General features: G+C 35.9%; 1 protein-coding gene across 1 annotated transcript; it reads right to left on the reverse strand.

Annotated features, from left to right (window-relative positions):
* Window positions 1-2,794: 2,794 nt before the first annotated feature.
* LOC110909149 (bifunctional TH2 protein, mitochondrial) lies at window positions 2,795-8,002 on the reverse strand. The gene is made up of 6 exons (XM_022154164.2): window positions 7,523-8,002; window positions 7,336-7,444; window positions 5,379-5,669; window positions 4,199-4,607; window positions 3,833-4,099; window positions 2,795-3,315 (listed from the first exon to the last, which is right to left on the reverse strand). Exons 1-6 carry the CDS (start codon window positions 7,819-7,821, stop codon window positions 2,900-2,902), a joined length of 1,791 nt encoding a protein of 596 aa, XP_022009856.1. The 5' UTR covers window positions 7,822-8,002; the 3' UTR covers window positions 2,795-2,899.
* Between the last annotated feature and the right edge of the window lie 12,581 nt (window positions 8,003-20,583).

Below are 20,583 nucleotides of genomic sequence, written 5' to 3' on the forward strand. Positions count from 1 at the left end.
GATGTGTATTGATGCAATGTAAGAAAGTGATCGCTTATGCGTCAAGTCAATTAAAGAAGCACGAGGAAAATTAGACCACTCACGACTTAGAATTAGGAGCAATAATTTTTGCCCTTAAGATATGGAGACATTATCTGTATGGTACTAAGTTTACCATCTTTACAGATCATAAGAGTTTAAGATATATTTTTGGGCAAAAAGAATTAAATATGAGGCAAAGGAGATGGATGGAAATTCTAAGTGATTACGACTGTGATATTCAATATTACAAGGGAAAAGCAAATGTAGTAGCTGATGCCTTAAGTCGTAAGTATCATGAAAAGCAAAGACGAGTACGTGCTCTTAGACTAAATCTGCAAATAGATTTAGTGGAACAACTGAATAATACCCAAGAAACAGCAATTAAGGATGATGTTGAAGGAATGAAAGGGGTAATAAAGGAATTAGAGCAAGGAACTGATGGAATTTGGAGATTCAATAACAAAAGAATTTGGGTACCTATACAAGGAAATCTACGAGATAGAATATTAGAGGAAGCCCATAAATCTAGGTATACGATGCATCCTGGTAGTAACAAGATGTATCAAGATTTGAGGAATAATTTTTGGTGGATAGGAATGAAAAGGGACATAGCTAGTTACGTTTCTAAGTGTTTAACTTGTTCACAAGTTAAAGCAGAACATCAAAAACCTTCAGGATTGCTTCAACAGTTAGAAATGCCTGTATGGAAATGGGAATTAATAACAATGGATTTTGTTACTAAGCTACCCAAAACCAGAAAAGGTAACGATGCAATCCGGGTGATTGTGGATCGATTAACCAAATCAGCTCATTTCCTACCAATGAAGGAAACCCTTAGCATGAAACGACTAGCTAAGTTATATGTGGATGAGGTAGTATCATTACATGGAGTTCCACTCTCCATTGTATCTGAGAGAGATAGTCGTTTCACTTCACATTTTTGGAAAAGCTTCCAAAACGCAATGGGGACACGATTAAACCAAAGTACAGTATATCACCCCCAGACAGATGGACAAAGTGAAAAGACAATCCAAACCTTAGAAGCCATGTTGAGGGCATGTATTATAGATTTTGGTGGAAATTGGGACGACCATTTGCCATTAACAGAATTCTCCTATAACAATAGCTATCACAGAAGCATTAATGTTGCCCCATTTGAAGCACTTTATGGATGAAAGTACCGAACTCCAGCATGTTGGGCAGAAATAGGAGAAAATCAATTATCAGGTCCCGAAATTGTACAAGAAACCACCGAAAAAATAACTCAAATCAAGGAAAGACTAAAAACGGCATGAGATCGCCAAAAGAGTTATGCCGACCATTGACGTAAGCCATTAGAATTTCAAATTGGAGACAAGGTACTATTGAAAGTTTCTCCTTGGAAAGGAGCGTAGTCTGATTCGGTAAGAAAGTCATAAAACACCACAATTTCAGTCATAAAACACACTCAAAACATACAAATAACAGAGTGAATATCATTAAAACACAATATCCAAAACCTAACAGTCCATAAAAACTTCAAACCCACCATCGTAGAACTATGAATATAAAACACAACATGCTAATCAACATAAAATTCACTAATGTTAGTCATTCAATAATCAAAGCTTTATCATCTAGAACACAACACAAAACCCACAAATATGGCGTTTTAGTATTCTTCACTTTGTTATTTGTGGGTTTTGAGTGTGCTTTTATGGTTGACATTATGGTGTTTTATGACATTTTTACACTTTGTAGGAAAAATGGACTTTATAGCCAACTTTCACCTATATATTTAATGACAAAAGATCAAATACAAATAATTTTAACGTACAAAACGTACGAACTGAAGGTTTTGCTGAAAAACGCGGTGGCATTTTCGTAATTATTAGTAATTATCAAAATTACTCTACAAATGATCCTGTAGAGTAAATTTGATCTTTGTAGAGTAATTTTGTAAAATGTTCCTGTAGAGTACTTTTGATCTTGTAGGGTAATTATCAAAATTAGACTACAAGTGTATCAAAATTACTCTACAAATGAATCAAAATTACTCTGCAAGTTTATCAAACAACGTACAATTCAAAATTACTCTACAAATGATCATATAGAGTAATTTTGTAAAAAAAAATTTAGCATTTAGTTATGGGGTTTAGCTTTATGGTTTAGTTTTTAGCATTTAGTTTGGGTAGGGGGAGGGGGGTTAGGTTTTTTTAGGTTTTGGGGGGGTTGGGGGGGAGGTTTTTTTTTTTTGCCGGGGGAGGGGGGTTTAGGTTTTTTGAGGGTTTTTTTGGTGATGTATAATTTTTTTATCAAAATTACTCTACAAGATCATTAGTAGAGTATTTTTGATAATTACCCTACGAGCAAATAATTACGAAAATGTCACCACATTTTTTTGCCTTTTTCATGCTATTCGTACGTTTACTACGTTAAAGTTATTTGTACGGGAACTTTACTTTAGTTCTCCTAAGAGCATTCACATCCAATCCATCAAATTGTGTGTGTGAAGTTTTTATAATGTAAAGAATATAAAAAGTGGTTGTGAGTGGAGAAGAGAGAAAATGTTACTGTTCATCTGTATATTTGAGGGAACACTGTTCACCCCCTATAATTTTTTAATATATTTTGAAAGTGATTGTGAGTAAAGGATAGAGAAAAAGATAATGACAAAGGTATAAAAAATATTATTTAATTGAAAAGGAGAGAGAAAATGTAGTGTTTTTTAATGTAATTTAGGTGAAAATATGATCGAATGGATGTGAATGCTCTAACAAGTTGATACCATAACTTCAAACTAAAATTTTTTGTTCTCCTAGCCTACAAACATAAATTAACCTTTTAGCTTCATTTAGTGTTCCGTTTATATTTGTACAGAACATACACTACTAAATTTTCAACAACCAACGATCAGACAACGTATTTCATCCCAGCTAGAAACCGTATATACAACTCCGGATCTTCGATTCCAACTAAAACCGCTTCCTTCTACATGCTCTCTTTGTTTCATGACTAATCCAAGCCACAAAGGCATGAACGAAACGCCAAAATGGCCCCCGACTTTTCTAAGACTTGAGCTTGAGCCGATCACAATGCCTATGTCTGCTTCTACAAGGCAAAGTAAGTCGCCAATCGAGTCACCAATGTAGATCGTTATATTTGTTTGGTCACATTGATCATGTTCTTTCAAAACGTCATTGAAGACGTGAAGCTTGTCGAGAGGGGACTCTACTTTTTTCATGATTTCACCAGTCGATAGAAGGCCTTCATAGATGAACTCATTTGCATGTAGTTCCAGATTGTGTATACCCCCTGAAACATGGCACATTATATACAACATATCTTAAAACACTCGTCATATTAGAGGGGTGAATTTTTGACACAACACGAACCTAACATGAAATTCACGGGTTTGAGGTTGGAATAAAGTGGACCACGTCATTTTCAGGTAGACAAGTGAACATGTTTAGCTAAACGAGTCGTATCTGGGTCAACATGGGTGGTTTCCGGGTTAGTCCGTTAGACATCTAGTTTCATAGTTTAAATGTAAAATTAATATTTTATTATATTTGTTTTTTCATTTGTAAATTTGCAAATATTAGAGTACTAATACGCAAAAATAAACAAAATTTCGGGTTACACAGGTCTACTTTTTGTCAACCGTTAAACCTCGTGTTGTGTTTGGGGTCATGTCATGTGTCTGACAGAACTTTAAGGTTTGTTTCAGTTCTACCCACAAACACGACCTATTTAGCACCTATTGGCATTATATTGAATAAGATAGAAAGCAGATTGCTTGTGAACAATTTATGAGCAATTAAAGTGTTACCTGATTCAAATGTAGACCTGATAAGATCACCACACCAGCAATAAGACACAACATGGATACTTGCATTCAAATTTTGATCTTTCATAACACTCTGAAAGAAATCCATGCAACCATCTTGAAGAACAAGATGTTGACCCGCGTGTTTTATGTCATCAAGATTTAAACCTCTAAGTATCTTAGATTCAGTCACTCTCGTATTTGCCCTTTTCTCAAAGTCTGATAGTTGTTCAAGTGCTTTCCGTAAACCCTCGTAGTCAAATTTCTCCCCTTTTTTAAATGAAAAAAAAGAAATTTTTATTTTTTTATATTCATAATTCAAATTCCTTAATGCATTGTTCATGTTTAAAAAGTAACATGATGCTTTACCTTTCTGATTGACCAACATAGTTTCCATTAAATGTTCATATTCTTCTGCATATTGCTTAACTAATGCTTCCCATGTGTTTTTCAATTCGGTCAAGGGCATCTTGGTAATTTGACTTTGAATTTCGGGTTGGGCTTGACCCGGAGTTGGTGATGTAGCCATAGCAATATCAGCGAAAACAGTACATGAATCAACTACTGTGCATGTCAAATCAAAATCAGAGAAAACCGTAACGCAATTGTGCTCCTTTGATAATGGAACAACGGTCTGCTGATCAACAGGTTGGGCTAAAAAGAACTCCATCTCGAGTTTCATTGCTTGCTGATAAAGTTTTTGCAAAATATCAAGCTCTACACCAGTCAAAGTGACACTTAATTTGTCAAGCAAGTTCTCACTTTGGAGCGCCGCCGCCTAATATTTTAAGAAATGCCAATGAACCCGAGTCATAAACGTGTCATGCCAGAAAGTAGAGGTTGCAATTTCAACCCATTTGCTTATAAATAGGCTCACTCAAGTAATGAGTTATATCTAATGGGTCAGACAGATCATCATCGTCATCATCATACTTAGTAAATCTCACCAATAGCAAAGCAAAGGTAGGGTCTGAGGAGGGTAAGATGTAGACAGCCTTACTTCTACCCCGTAGGGATAGAGAGACTGCTTCCAGTGAGACCCCCGGCTCGATAGTAGTTTTGCATCAAGCCTTGGACATAAGGCACATAACACTCAGCAATCGAGACAAAGACCGATTAGTGCATGTACCCTTTAGTCTTTCAGCTATCAACACCACCACATGATGCATGATTAACCGTCCTCAGATTTTAGCGTTATTTTCACGAAATTAGTATAATAATGTTAAAATTAGTGCCCTTTCTTTTTTGCCCCCCGATGGCCCACAGGCCCCACACATATAAACATTATATGCGAATACCGCAAGCGGGGCGTATAATGGGTCAGACAGATAAATAGCTAAAAATGGAAATGTGTCAACCAGGCCGAACATTGCACAAAGTGTATTTTATTCTAAAACTTAGATTCTTGTTGAACAAAAATAATTTTACTAATAACAATTAGCTAACTAAATGTTTTAAAAATGGGTCAAAAAGTATTTTGGGCCAACCCGCCTATAATGCAACCTCCACAGAAAAGGAAAGGAAAATTTTACAAAATATTAATCAGAACCTGAAAGGCGTCACATGAATAGTTATCGATCCATTTCTTGTATGGGTGATGATTACCATTAATATCGACCAGCGACTCGAGCTTTTTACCAATAAAAGCATAAAGCCTCATGCAAGGGACCATTGCACAGATAGTATATGCTGCAACTTTTGTTTTTTCATATGGAGTTGTGACGGTTTCAGGGCTTTTTAAGCCATCAATCTTCCCAGAAGCTGTTGCGAGCAAGAAGTCAGTGTACTTTATTGTTGCGGAGTTTGGTAGAGTTGCTTTGGAAGCGTCAAAGCCCCATTCCTATATGATGTGTCAAATAGCCGTATATCATTCAACACTGGATCATAAAGAAGGTTACAACGCTAACTATCCGTCATTTAACCAAATAGAGAATTTCCCAGAAGGTCAGCATGCCATGCTAGTGTTCCTCCTACGTGGCCAAGGCAAGAGCTTAAGGTGCACGCATCACATACGCAAGGCACAAGTTTTACCAAAATGCTTTAAACTACCTCAACGCTATACAACCATCGTCATTAAGTTTATTTACTCTTTTAGTGAAAAACCATACAGGCTCACATTTAACAAAAGGTTTAGGAGGTGCACACCTTGTGTTCATTACCTGAGAAGCAATACCCGTCACCAAGGGTCGCTCACGCTGGGCACGCCTCATGCTTTTTACACTATGCAGTTAAAGCGGTCCAAAATAGAATAGCGGTCAAGGTCCGCTATATGATATATAGGTTATAGCGGTGGTATAGCGGTAATTTTTATACCATGCATAATTTATGTATTTTTATATATATATAAATATATCTTTAAAAAATATTAATAGTAATATCAAAATTCATAGTAATATCATTCCATTATCAAAAACCTATCGCAAATCAAATACTAATAGTAACTTTGAAGTATTTAATTTAAGAATTAACACAATTAAACACCGTTACTGCTATAACCGCTATAGGCCACCGCTATAGCACCACTATAATACCGCTATAGCACCGCTATAGCGGTATTTAGTGCCGCTAATAGCGGAACCGCTATAGGCCACCGCTATTTGGACCGCTACACACCCTGAGGTCCGCTAACCACTATAGCACCGCTATTGACTGCTTAGTTTTTACATCACAAAGACCCTCACAATGGGTTGATGGCATTTAAGCTCGGACATTCTTTATAAAACCATAATCTCTCTTTGTTTTAAAAAAAAAAAGCGAGGGCACTGATGCGATAGGGTCCCATAGCCGAGGCATGAGACACAAGGCGAAGGCGCACACATCACGTGTGCCAGCGAGAAGCCAGGTATCTGTATAATATTTATTATATTTTTGATAGATTTATTTATATCATTGGGTAATGGGTACCCAAAATTTAAATACAAAAACCTCTGCAGGTCCATTCAATATAGAGTAAATTACTTTTTGAGTCCTTGTGTTTTAGTGGTTTTAACCATTTGAGTCCAACATCAAAAAGTTTAACGCCCTGAGTCCCTAACTGTTCATTTTATAGTGTTTTGAGTCCAATTTTGTTCATTTTATAACGTTTTGAGTCCAATTTTGTTTAAAAATAAGGTTAAAATTTGGACTCAAATGGTTATAAAAAAGCGTCTAGGAACTCATGGCGTTAAACATTTTGATTTCGGACTCAAATGGTTAAAACCACTAAAACACAAAGACTCAAAAAGTAATTTACTCCTCAATATATAAATAACCTCTAAGTACAACCTAAAATACTATATGTACAACCTACTTATGCACAAAAACTTGGCCATGTACAAGAGGCGCTCCTGATGCACACCCCTCAATCACTTTCAACAAGTGCCTCACGTATGCCCTGCGACTTATGGCTCAGCGTGCTTTTTAAAACCAAGGAATCTTTCCCTTCCCATTTGGGCTCTTTCTAACATCTGACACATATGATTTCTAAACACATACACAAGAAATCACTGCAATATGACAAAACTTACTAGGCAAAAAGAGCCATGCATTTCCAGCTCTTGAAGAACACTCTGTCTTAACTCACTGATAGAAACTTTAGCATCATCATCATCTGCACACTCCTCAGCCAATTCATATCTAAGCAAAACCACACACAAATCAAAAACTACAAAAACCCAAATCAGGATAAACACAAACAGAAAGGAAATTACGTACGCTTGGGCAAAACATTTAAGAAAATGAACATCTTGAGCAATGTAATGTCGAAAAGTTTCAACCTTTAGATTCCCAGATGCTAAAGAAACTACAAATGGGGTGTAGAGAGAACCAATCGATTCCGATTGGGACCTCACCCATAAACGCTTTGAAACTTGTTCTTCAATTGTGGCCATCGATGAAGCTGTTGTAAAGTTGAATTTGAGATTGAAATTGAAATTGAGTGGGGTATGATTTCTGTAATATCGGATAAGATGGGTATGAAGAAAACAAAAGGGTTTGATCGAAAGAAATGGCATCAAGAAATGGGTTTTGAAAGGGGGAATGTAAAGGGTTTAATCGGTAAGTGGAACGTGAGTGTTTGGAGTAAAGTGGGAAAAGTTGTACTTTTTCGTGATAATCGATCTTGTTTCACAAGGGTGGAAACGTTTCAATCATCAGTTGTTAAAGAAAATCTTAAAGCAACAATGGAAGGAACGGTTTCAGTTTTTTTTTTTTCTTCTTTTTTTAAGGCTAACAAATTTTATTGATGAAACAATCTACAAAGTCTAGGAATGATAATGGGTCGGGCTTGGATCGGGTATTGGTAATTCCAGGCCCGTACCAGGTTGTAATTCTTTATCTCATACCCGGCCCATTACCCGTCGGGTATTTTTCGGGTAATTACCCGTCAGGTATCGGGCATACCCGCGGGTATCGGGTATACCCGTTAATTTCTTAAAAATACCCGTTAGGACAAATGTGCAATTTTTACTTTGATGTTTGTATAATTTACTATTTTAATGGCTATAACAAATGAAAATATGATTAATAACTTACGTATCATATTCAGACCACATATACTAAACTAAATTAAAACGGTTACTTAATTAAGTAATTGTATCAGGACTACCTAATTGCATAGAACATCCACATAATAAAGGGGGATAGCTTCCATATCCAATATACATGCTCAAAAATAAGTTATATGCTCACTAAACACTTGCCAAATACATATCCACATATGACTATAAAGAAGGTAATAAGTACATTTACTAAGTTTATATATATAGAAATCTAGAGTAAATTACAAGTTTTGTCCTTTATGTGTGTATCAAATTGCAGGCGGTGTCCTTTGCCTTTAAAATTGACTGGTTTTGTCCTTAACGTTTAAAAATGTTACACGTTATGTCCTTTAGCCCTAACACAGTTAGATTTTTTGGTTAACTTTGGTTATGTGCCTTACACATGAGGGCATTTTTGTCAATTAACCTTTTTAGAGGCTATTATGAAAATAACTTTTATTTAAGGACTATTGTGCAAAATTTTACATATAAGATCTGAACCCTTCTCTCTCTCTCTCTCTCTCTCTCTCTCTCTCTCTCCTCTCTCTCTCAGAGCATCCACAATAAGACCCATTAAAAACACCTAAAAACATGTCCAGTCAGCTGACACATCAGAAAAACACTCACCCTTCAAAAATATCAAAAACCCACCCAATAAAAAAACACAAAAACACTTAAAAACATTACCACATCATCACCACTTTTTTTAATTTTTAACCACACATTTACACCACTTATTCTCTCTCTCTATATTATATATATTAAAAGTACATGGGTCCCACCATTTTGTTGTTTTTAGTCGTTTTTGCATACAAACATATCTAAAAAATGAGGTACAAAAACAAGGTCCACAATAAGAAAAAATGAATGATGTGAAAAAATGAGTAAAAACAACAGCAAAAAATGTATTATTGTGGATGCTCTCATATCTATTCTCTCTCTACTCCATCTCTCACTCCCTCTGTAAAACTTCCAACGCCACCACCACCACCACAACCTCCTTCCTCCTAACACCACCACAACAGATGTATCAATCATCTTCCTACGTCACCCTTCGTCATCCACACACATCCTCCAACGATCGTAACAGCGCTGGTTCAACCCTAAGAAGATCACCAATCCAGCAACGGCTATTCAGTTGCGTGCGTCACAACAATCGTCTAACATCGGAATCGACTTTAAAGATCAAAGCTTTTGGTATACCCATCGGAATCTTTGATTCAGATGATAATTAAGGTGGGTTTGAATTTGGGGTTTTTTTTTTATTTGTGGGTGTGGGGGTTTCTTCTTCTTAAGATGATTATGATTGGTGAATTTTGTTTTGTGTGATGATTTCTTGTTCGTCAAGTCTTTTGCTTCCAAGATCGCTAACCGAGAGGATGTGGGTGGGAGATAGTGAATCGTGGTGGCCAGAGTTGACTTCTAGGGATGTAGTTGTGCTTAGGTTGATTTAATTTGTTCCACTGATTTCTCTTGAAAAATAGAAGGGCATTGAATTGGTTAATTTCTTTTATTATAATTTTATCTTACAACTGAATGCTTTTCTCATTTTACCTTCCTAATTGGAGCAAATAGTACTATGATATTTATAAAGTCTTGTCACACTTGTAATTAAATCGAACAATGATCATTCATCAACCTGATCAGTGGGTGCGGTGGTGGTAACTGTCGAGGTGGTGGTGGATCGGGTGCTGATGTAGCGTAGTGAGTGAGAGGGTGAGAAAGATATATATATATATATATATAATATAAGAAGAAGAGAGTTTATTTTTGTTTTTTTATTAAAACTTAAATATATAGGTAAAAAGACTAAATTACCCTTGTGTAGTCTGAGTTAACAGAAAAAAATAACTGGGTTAGGGCTAAAGGACATAACGTGCAAAATTTTGAAACATTAAGGATAAAATCAGTCAATTTTAAAGACAAAGGACATTGCCTGCAATTTGGTACATACATAAAGGACAAAACTTGTAATTTACTCAGAAATCTATAATATGATTCTTTCGGGTATTATTCGGGTAAATAGGCCGGGTATCGGGCAGGTATCACTAAATCCCATACCCGTACCCATACCTGAAATTTTTTCTATTTTTAAGCCCGTACCCGACCCATACCCATTGGGCTTCGGGTTTTCCGCGGCCCGTATGTTTCGGGTATACCCGTCGGGCTTGGGCTTTTTTACCATCCCTAACAAAGTCCAGCAAAAATAAAATAGAATATATTTTCATACAGTGCAAATTAAAGTTGGGGGGGGGGGTTTATTGCACGGACCTCCCGGCCGCTGGAGTGATCCCACTCCACAAGCTAGCAACGTCCCAATGCTGCCTGGCGGTGAATACCCCATCCCGAGCTGAGTCCGTTTCCCTCTGGGAAGAAGGTGGCAGAATACCCCCTGCCTGGACTCGAACCCGGGTCTCTGTGAAGAGTAGAGGTGGGACTGGCCAACTGGGACACCCCAGTTGGTTCAGTGCAAATTAAAGTTACACCAATCTTCCAAAGTTAGCCTGTTAGTGTAATTGGGTTTGGCTACGGTTTAAGGCTTCCAGAAACATAGAGCCTTTAATATTAGAAAAAAAATTATATATTTATAAAAATAAGATATTATATTTACCGTGATAATTGATAACATAAATATTAGTATAGTCTGATGGTAAAAACAAGAATAGATTTTTGTAGAGGGCTGTGTTCGAATCCCTCATGCTCAGTGGTGAAACTTGAAATTTCCGACCCAGGGAGCGAAAGTCACCGGACCTAAAAATTTCTATAAAACTGTGGGTCGAAAACATATATACCCAAAAATTTCTATACGAAAACTACACATTCTCCACTACTGAACGAAAAGTTCGAAGGGTCGGCCGCCCCCCTCCCGCCCCTTAAAAGCTTCGCCCATGCTCATGCTCATGCTACCCATTTTAATCACCTTACTCACCCTTTTAGTAAAGGGTTATGGGTTTATCTTTTTAACCACCTCTAAGCTAAAAAGATTTTGTTCACATAATTTTTAACATGTTATCTTCATGTTAAATTTTCTTTTAAACATTTCTAGCTTATAACAGATAGTATACTTAAAAGGTGTAGCGTGTTTTAATTACTTTTACATAAAATATAGAGTTAAATGTCATTTTAGTTTTTGTGGTTTGGTTCATTTTGTCAGTTTAGTTCAAATGTTTCATTTTTCGCTTATGAGTCCAAAAAAGTTTCACTATTGCCATTTTTAGTCCACTGGGTTAACTTCATCCATTATTTCTATTAACGAGAAGGGCAATTCGGTCATTTTATATAGCTGAATTGCCCTTCTAATTAGCAAAATTACATATATAATGACTGAATTGTCTTTCTCGTTAACAGAAAAAATTGATGAAGTTAACCCAGTGGACTAAAATGGCAATGGTGAAACATTTTTGGACCTAAATGCGAAAAATGAAACATTTGGACTAAAATGACAAAATGGCCCAAACCACATGGACTAAAATGACATTTAACTCGAAAATGTAAGTTCTTTGTTAAGTTAAATTATTTTGACCAACTTAGATTTAATTTATGTTTTAGATACTCGGGAAATCATCTACTTGGCTAAGTGCTATATAGTTTCTGCCTAATACATTTCTGTTTATTCCATTTGCTTTTAATACATTTGGTTCCCTAGCCCCAGAGGTCGTGGAATTCCTGAACAGGGTACAGCGGGTCATGAATAGTAATTTCTCGACCCTTATGAGTCGCTTCGTCTTTAGAAGAATCGATTTTGCAATTCAAAAGGAGGTTGAGGCGAAGTTTGTTGCCTATTTACTTGCCAATTTTTATAATTTGGTATTTTGGCATTTTAATGTGATGATCAAAATTTTTTTATTTATGTTAGATACAAACCGAAATTACGAGCCCAACAAAATATAAAAAAGGGCCCCAGATTTTTTAATTCGCTTTGGGTCTCCAAAATGCTTGGAACGGACCTGCAATCTTCCCACGTTAAGTCCTGGCATTTCACTCTATTCTTCGCCCAAATATATATAGGTTTTAATCTTCTCCATCAAACTCGCCAATTGAAGGGGAATGGTCCCCAAAACCATGCGTAAGCGCAGAGGACATACCATAATTACACTCCAAATTCATCTCAAACAGACCTTGCGCGGCCGCGCAACGAGTCTAAGTAAGATTTGGAAAGATCAGTCTTCAATAATCATGCACCGGAGAAAGGAAAAACAAATATTCAATTAACATCCTTGCGCGGGCCCGCGGGGTACAGTTAAACTTAAAGATTTAGCAACAAAAGAATAGTCTTAAACATGTCCGTGCGCATGAAGAAGTAAGAACGTGAACAAAGGAATCTTTTCTGTTATAACAGAATGGACACGTGGCAAAAGATCAAAGGCTTACAGTTGTAGATCTTCTAGAAGGCAGTAAATGATTATTGTGCATGGCCTCATTCAGTTATAACCGAATGTGACGTGGCAATATCTAGAACATTCATTTAAATCACGATGAATTTACATGCAGATCTAGATCAAGCTACTTTCCACGTGGCATCTCCCCAGCCGTTGATCAAATCCATGATCCGTGTTCATGGGTGGGGAGTTAACTGCTAACGTAAAAGAAGATTCTGTTATTTCCTCCGTGATATTTTTGGTGCCAAACTTCGGCTATAAATACGAGAATTCAGGTACAAGTCTTTAATTCACTTTCATTTACTTTCACTCTTACTAATTCATCTTCTTCTTGGGATCACTGTACTTATTCTCACGCCGGAGGGTGGTCACGGAGAGAACCCCATTCTCCCCGTGGCGAGGCTAATGGCGTTTCTGTTTTGTCAAATCAATTTTCAGTTTCCAGATTTTTTTTGGTTCAAACTTAGATGTTTTTGGTGTCCAAGTTTGTTTTGCCTTTGAAAGATTAACCTTTTGTTTCCAAATCTGTTTCAGCCCTAATTTGGGTGTTTTTGGTTTTGGTTTCCAAGTTTGTTTTGATTCAAACTTGGTTGACTTCTGTTTTACAGCCTCAACTTTCTTTTTCGCAACATCAATAGGCTTCAGATTTGGACATTTGCGACCAACATGTCCAATTTGATCACATTTAAAGCATGTTTTATTTGAAACATTTTTGGCCTGTTGTTGTTTCTTTTGAGCATAGAACTCTTCATTAGTCTGTCGACTAAATCTGAGTTCTTTTTCTTCTTCGGAACTTGTTCCATGAACAAAGTTCGTCTTTTTTCTGATAATTTGTCTTTTCAGCCCGTTTCTTTTGATATTGTTTCTTTATTTTATAACCCAACCCAGCCTTCAACATCATTATCAACATATGGACTCAAAAAGTAATTTACTCTTTTATTTAATTATCAACATCATTACCAAGATTAGTTTTGCTTTCAGCATCACTTTGTTTGGGAAACATCGACGGGTCAACAGGATCTTGACTAATCTCATTGATCTAGGCAGCTATTGTTGCTTTTGCATCAATAGCTGGTTCAGCTGGTTTTTCGGATGAACAGAAACAAATCATAAACCTTGATTTGTGGATGAGCAAGATCTCTGATGGTTGGAATGCTACCAAATGCAATTGTAGGGTTGCCCTTTGGGTTCATTAATACCTTATTAGTTTGCTCTACATCCCCACCAATATCAGAGGCCCACACTTTTGCATTCAAATCTTCAATCTTCTATATAGGTTGAATCTTTTGGTTCTTCTGAAAAAGATGACTTATTTCCCCAGCTCTCAGTAGATGCTTTAGACTTGTGTGTTCCTTGTGATGAATGTTTAATCACAGGTTCAGAGGGATAGCCTTGGTTTGATAACATGTTTCTTCTTAGATACGTACGTTTCCACGGCCGGACAAATCTGATGCTGGAAACACCACCACAACAGGTCGTCTCCAAGTTCCTTCGAACCTCGAAGCCCATCAAATTTGTGAAAACAACACCGCAGCTGGAGTTGGGTCGGGTTTGGTGGTGTGGTTAAAGGAACTTGCAAGAGATAGATAGAGGATGGGGGTAGGATGATGGTGTTCTAGGGTTGGGGAATGGGGAAGATGAAGTGGCATATATGTTATTTTTTTATTTATTAAGAAACATTTTAAAAGCGTGAAATGCTCGGAATACCCTTAAGTGAATAGACTTAATTGAAAATTTTTACCATTTAAGTGTTAAAAGACGTAGAGTGTAATGGTTTTACAAATAAAAGATTGTGCCTGTAATTATTGAAGTTAAAAGAATGATCTTATCTTGGCTCAAGCTTGGCTCGATTAATAATCCGACATTCTATTTACTTTAAGCATTAAAATTTTGGTATAGTTTAAAGGAATGATCTTATCTTGGCTCAAGCTATGAATTTTTTTTTTTTTTTATTTTTTTATTTTTTTGTTTTTTGAAGAGAGCTAAGAGTCACAAACTTTCTAAAATGACGTAGTTTACCATGCACCCAATAAAAAGGAAAAATATAAAGAATTCATTGACTCCTAAATATGGGAAGGTGAAAGTAGTTGCATATATTGACAGTGTACTTATTACTAAAGACAGAAGTAGGTTTTTCCGTGTTTTAAAAACATTTAATACAAATTTATATTTTGACGAAGACTGTACATTGTATTTTTTTTTTATTTTTTATTTTAACGAAGACTGTACATTGTATTAACCTTACCCTCTGGTGGCCTATTTTCGTCTTTGTAGTTAAAGCCAGTGCCATATGTCAATTAAATCATGTGACCCTCAGAAATTAAAATGCATCTAAGCCTTCAAGCTCATCCGTTCAGTACCTGTTCCCTTATGTACAAGATTAGGAGTTTAATAACATGGGCCATAAAACCTTTTCCGTAATCTAAAATGAACTTTGAAATAAAGATTTTTTTCATAAAAAAATTGAAATGTAATTAACTATTATTCCATTATGGTATTTAATATAACAGAGGTCGTGTTACATACTACATTGTGTTGTGAAAAAAATGCGATATAAATAATATGATATCATTATACACTAAAATGCAGATAAATAATATGATGATATCATTTATACACTAATTTACATTTACATTTACAACACATACAAATTTCATGCCGGCGGGCGGCCACCCTTTTTTTTCTTTCTTCTTTTTTTTTTAATATAATAGTGGTAGTAATTTATAGGTCTTGTCAAATTACAATTCTACCCTAAGTTTAAAATTACGATTATGCCTCGGTTCAAAATAAAATTTGTCTTTTGCCCCTGCCTAAGTTTATGTTTTTCCCCTCAGTTAAGAAAAAAAAAAACGCTTTTGCCCCGGTTCAAAATAAAATTATGTCCTGCTAAATTACGATTTGGTTCTCAGTTTAAAATTACGAGTTCGCTCCTGTTCAAAATAAAACTTTGGTTGGCGGAAATAGTTGTGTTATGTGGTTGGCCAAAAGTGGCGGCCACTTTGGTTTTTTTTCCATTCCATATAATAGTTATTTATAGGTCCTGTCAAATTACAATTTTATCCTAAGTTTAAAATTATGATTGTGTCCCCGGTTCAAATTAAAATTTTGGTTTTGCCCCCTGCTTAAATTTACGATTTTGTCCTCAGTTAAAAAATACGCTTTTGCCCCAAGTTCAAATAAAATTATGGTTTTGCCCCAGCTAGAGTCCTGCCAGATTACGATTTGGTTCTCGGTTTAAAATTACGATTTGGCCCCCAGTTCAAAATAAAACTTTGGTTTTGCCCCAAGCTAAAAATTACGATTTCGCCCGCAGTTAAAAAATTACGATTTTGCCCCCAATTCAAAATAAAAAATTGGTTTTGCCCTCAGTTAAAAATATTATTTTACCTTATAAAATTATGATTTGACCTCAGCTAAAAATTGCAATCTTGCCATCGTTTTTTTGGGCAAAACCATGGTAGTGTTTTATTTTACTTGGTTGAGTCAATTTTGTTTTTATTCGTACGAAACAGCTGCCTAGCACTCGCTAATTGGTCATGACAAATTATTCTTTTGCCCCCAACTCTAAATTACACGCTTGCCATCGTTTTAGTTATTTTTTTTTATCATAACTATGATACTGTTTTTCTTTAATTGGTTAACTTGATGTATCTTTTTTGATATCGTGTTATAAGTAGCATGTATACCTAACTGATATAAAAGGGTACATGTTATTAAACTATGAAATATTCGGTTTAGCGCCCCACAACGCGGACGGCGCATAACTTTAGTTTGTTAATAAAAGAGACTTGCTGTAACATACAACGTCGTTTATTAAATTTTTTTGCGTTATAGCAGCTCATTGTAGAATTCACCCTTTGCAAGATATTCCAAAATCAAGTGGACCATTTCATGTAACTTATCATATGTCTATCTGTCTCAATTAAGTAACAATAATGTATTGAGTATAGTGTGTGTGATAATGGAAATTAATGTGTACAGTTAGTGGCGAAGCTTGAAAATTTCTACCGGCGGGTCGAAAGTCACCGAACCTAAAAATTTTATATAATTTTTTTTTTATAAAACCGAGGGGTCGAAAAACGTATATATCTAAAAAATTCTACACGAAACATACATACATAACACTGCTGAGCGAAAAGTTCGGGGGGTCGGGCGCCCCTTCCGGCCCCTTGAAAGCTACGCCAAAGTACAATATGACTTTGAATTTCAACTTCAATTTACTTTTCATGCTATGTTCAAGAATACTCTCACTACTAGAAAATTACTACTATTCCCATGTCAATTTCTATGAGTGACCTCATCGTTGCAGCATCTAACCAACATATAAGTATTTTTTACGCATAAACTAGCTATTTGGACATCCAACCATCTATTTGGACACCCGATCCTCCCCTATACAATTCGTATAGACCTATACGAGTCGTATAGGGTTAACCTTAAACGAGTCAGACTGCCATTGTAGTCTTTGTTGTCTGGCGGCTGGTCGTATACTACTCATATAGGTCTATACGAGTCGTATATAACCTAGATGAATTTTTGGTGTTAAAAGATGGCAAATGCGAGTGTTTATTGTTTTTTTAAATATTAGTTTTATATGTTTTGTATTTTATCGTGACATATCGTATCGTGTTGTGCCATGTTGTATCGTATTGTTACGTATCGTATCATATTGTGTTGAGTCATGTCATATCGTATAGTATCGTATTGTTACGCATCCTATTGTGTGGTATTGTTACGTATCCTATTGTGTGGTATTGTTACGTATCCTATATTTTTTAACATTAACTCTAAAACATTTTATATATGTGTATTATATTGTATCATTATGTGCCGTATCTTATTTTACATAACCAACCAACCAACCAACCAATACAAACATTGTAAATAAACAACACATATATTAATAAACTAAAACTGCAAATTTAACTAGATAATAATTAGTTTGTTTATACATAACATAATCCGAATACATCAAAATGTGAAAATACAAAAAGGACAACAAACTATCCTAAATCAGAAGATCCTGAACTGTGCCCGACGGCTGCAAAACCAGAACTGTTCCTTTCTGTTGTGGATCCTAACTAGTGCCTGACGGCTGCAGGTCGTTCGAATACACAAAAGGTGCGGGTATCGGACGACCGAGGACCAACAAACACCACCGCATCAATATCCCTCTAAATCACCCATAACAAGAGGTCCTCAGTACGGGCGTGGTAGTAGTGTAGGATCTGAGTCTATAGAACTTGTGTATTTAAATAATATAAGAACAAACAATTTATAAATTGAAATGAAAGTAATATAAACACACAAGTTGGAAGTTATATCAAAATTGTTTTCTATTGAAATCAAATGATTACAAATATAGTACAATGCTTATACAAACTCTTTCTCAGCCTGATCACACACTTTGTTGTTCGCACAAAAGGAATGAATGTGATGATCAGATCTTTAACAGGTGAGATCTATTTATACAAGTACGGAAGTTCTGTTTGTTATCAGCTGACGTCACCCTTATAGTGACATGTAACATTCCTAACAGAAAAGATTCCATAGATGTTAGCAAACATCTGTGGAGATCTAAACTCTGGTCTAAGACACTAAAACTCTGTTACAAGCAAAATATTGTTACATTGATGAAACTGCTAATCTTCAAACCATTGTTTCTTTATATCAAACATATGTTTGGCCTGAACAAATGATTGGTCTTCTTGAACAAAGCTTTGCTCCAATAGGGCTTTAGCCTTTGATCAGTGCCTAGTTCTTCTACAATAGTGGTTCTAAGGCTTGAACAGATGATGTCATGTTTTCAACACATGTTCTGATTAGTGTTCAAGTTTCATTATCTTTGGGAAGAGAATGTTTCATCAACTGTTTATTTGTTGATCAAAATGTCATGTTTTTGCTTTTGAATATCATCTTTTCTTTTGTAGGTCAAACAATCTTCCCCTAGAACAAATGATGCCATAACAGATGTTTATTGGATCAATCTTTATTCCTCATTAACTTTTCTTTGATTTGGCCCTTGAATTGTAATTCGAAGTTCAGAGAGAAGGTGTCTTTTGGATCCCTTTCCAGTGGTAGACTTCTTAAGTCTTGTAGATCTTCAATTTTCAATCCAGATGCACTATTCATTGAGATCTTTTGCACCTCACCACTAGCCCTGAGCAAAGTTAATTCATGGTTGATCTTGTCAAATTTCCATTTTAGAATTTTGAGGCCATGAGGGTTTGCTGGGACCATAGTTATTGCAAATGAGTTTGGAGAAACATGTCTTACCAAAATTTTATCAAGTAGATCTTCTTGATTTGTATCTGAACTCCCATATTTCAACTGACTTCTAAGACGTTCTTTTTTCTTTTGACATCTCAATTTGTGTTTTAAGATAGCTTCTTGCAGCTACTAAAATGTTCCTTGTAGATCTTCAACTTTCAGTCCAGAAGCACTATTCATTGAGATCTTTTGCACCTCCCTACTAGCCCTAAGTAGAGTCAATTCATGGCTGATCTTGTCAGATTTCCATCTTAGAATTTTTGGGTCATGAGGGTTTACTTCGACTAGAGTTATTGCAGATGAGTTTAGGGAAACATGTCTTCCCAAGATTGTATCAAGTAGATCTTCTTGAATTGTATCTTAACTCCCATATTTCAACTGACTTCTAAGACCTTCTTTTTCTTTTTCTTTTGACATCTCAATTTGTCTTTTAAGATAGCTTCTTGTATCTACTAAAATGTTCCTAGCAGATGGAAGCTCTGAAACGTCAACTAGAGTCTTTATGGAAGTCTATTTGATCATATTCTAGCCTTCTAGGAACTGAGGGATCCTTTTCTCTTAAAATTTCCAGTCCCTTGTAGTTTTGAAAGGTTGTTGGCTCATCGCATTTTGCGATTTCTTCCTTCATCCTCCTTAACTTCTATTCCCTTTTATCATTAGGTTTTCTTCCTGTTTTCTAGTTAGGAGGAGTAGGTTTAATATCAGGAGTAAGCTTCATCTTCCACTCATGATTTTATCTAGCAAGGATTCAGTTGGTCATCCAGTGAGTTGATCTTTTATTGCTTCATAGGGCTTCTTTTCCATGATGTGGTTTATTAATCTTCCCTTAACGGCTTTTTGAGATCTGGATCTGTTATTGGATCATGGGAGAGATTTCTACATATCATTGTTGCATAACCTTCTAAGGCATCTACTTTCTGTATTCTTCAGATAAGATTTGCTGCAATTGTTTGTCATCCTTTCCTTGGTTTCTTTCCAGAGCCATTCTTTTAGCCTGCTTCTTTTTTAGCTCTAGATATTCTTTGACACTGGATGGCTTCGGAAGGTTATGGAAAAATTTTTCTTGTGGTTTAGTGGAAGTGATTTTGGGTGGGTTTACATGTGGAAGTGATGAGGAAACTTTGATGGGTGCGGTTATTGCTTTTCTTTTTATGGTTTGTGGAATAGGTATGGCAGTTTCTGATGGTGTGGTAATTATTGTTGTGGATATAACATATGTTGTCATTTTTGAAATGTCAACAGATGTTTGGTGTGAAGGATTAGTGGTTTCGGTTTTAGCAGTGGAAGTTTCAAGTGATGGTTTGGCCTTTTTGGCTACAGGTGTATCAAGTTTCTTTTGAGCGCTTTTTATTTGTAGAGGAAGCTTTCTCATGCTATCACTCTCCCCCTTGTTGGCATCATCTGCATGATACCTAGGTTTTGGAGTAGTGACTGTTGTTTGTAAAAGATGATCTTTAATGGCTTTAATCTCTGCATGAGTATCATTGTACCCAGTTTCAATCATAGTCCTGATCATCTCCATATGCATATTGTGAGTGGCATCTACAGACTGCTTTTGAAGTTGTAAATAGGATTGGGCATGGAACCA

Source organism: Helianthus annuus, chromosome 8 (genome assembly GCF_002127325.2).
Source record: "Helianthus annuus cultivar XRQ/B chromosome 8, HanXRQr2.0-SUNRISE, whole genome shotgun sequence".
In the NCBI taxonomy this organism is placed as follows: Eukaryota; Viridiplantae; Streptophyta; class Magnoliopsida; order Asterales; family Asteraceae; genus Helianthus; species Helianthus annuus.

What these genes read in the sequence shown, in the direction of transcription:
- LOC110909149 (XM_022154164.2), bottom strand. Translation starts at nt 7,821, where the DNA reads ATGCCATTTCTTTCGATCAAACCCTTTTGTTTTCTTCATACCCATCTT. An exon ending in TATGTTGGTCAATCAGAAAG is followed by an intron (nt 4,100 to 4,198) that starts GTAAAGCATCAT and finishes CATTTAAAAAAG; the next exon opens with GGGAGAAATTTGACTACGAG. An exon ending in CAGGTCTACATTTGAATCAG is followed by an intron (nt 3,316 to 3,832) that starts GTAACACTTTAA and finishes GCCATGTTTCAG; the next exon opens with GGGGTATACACAATCTGGAA.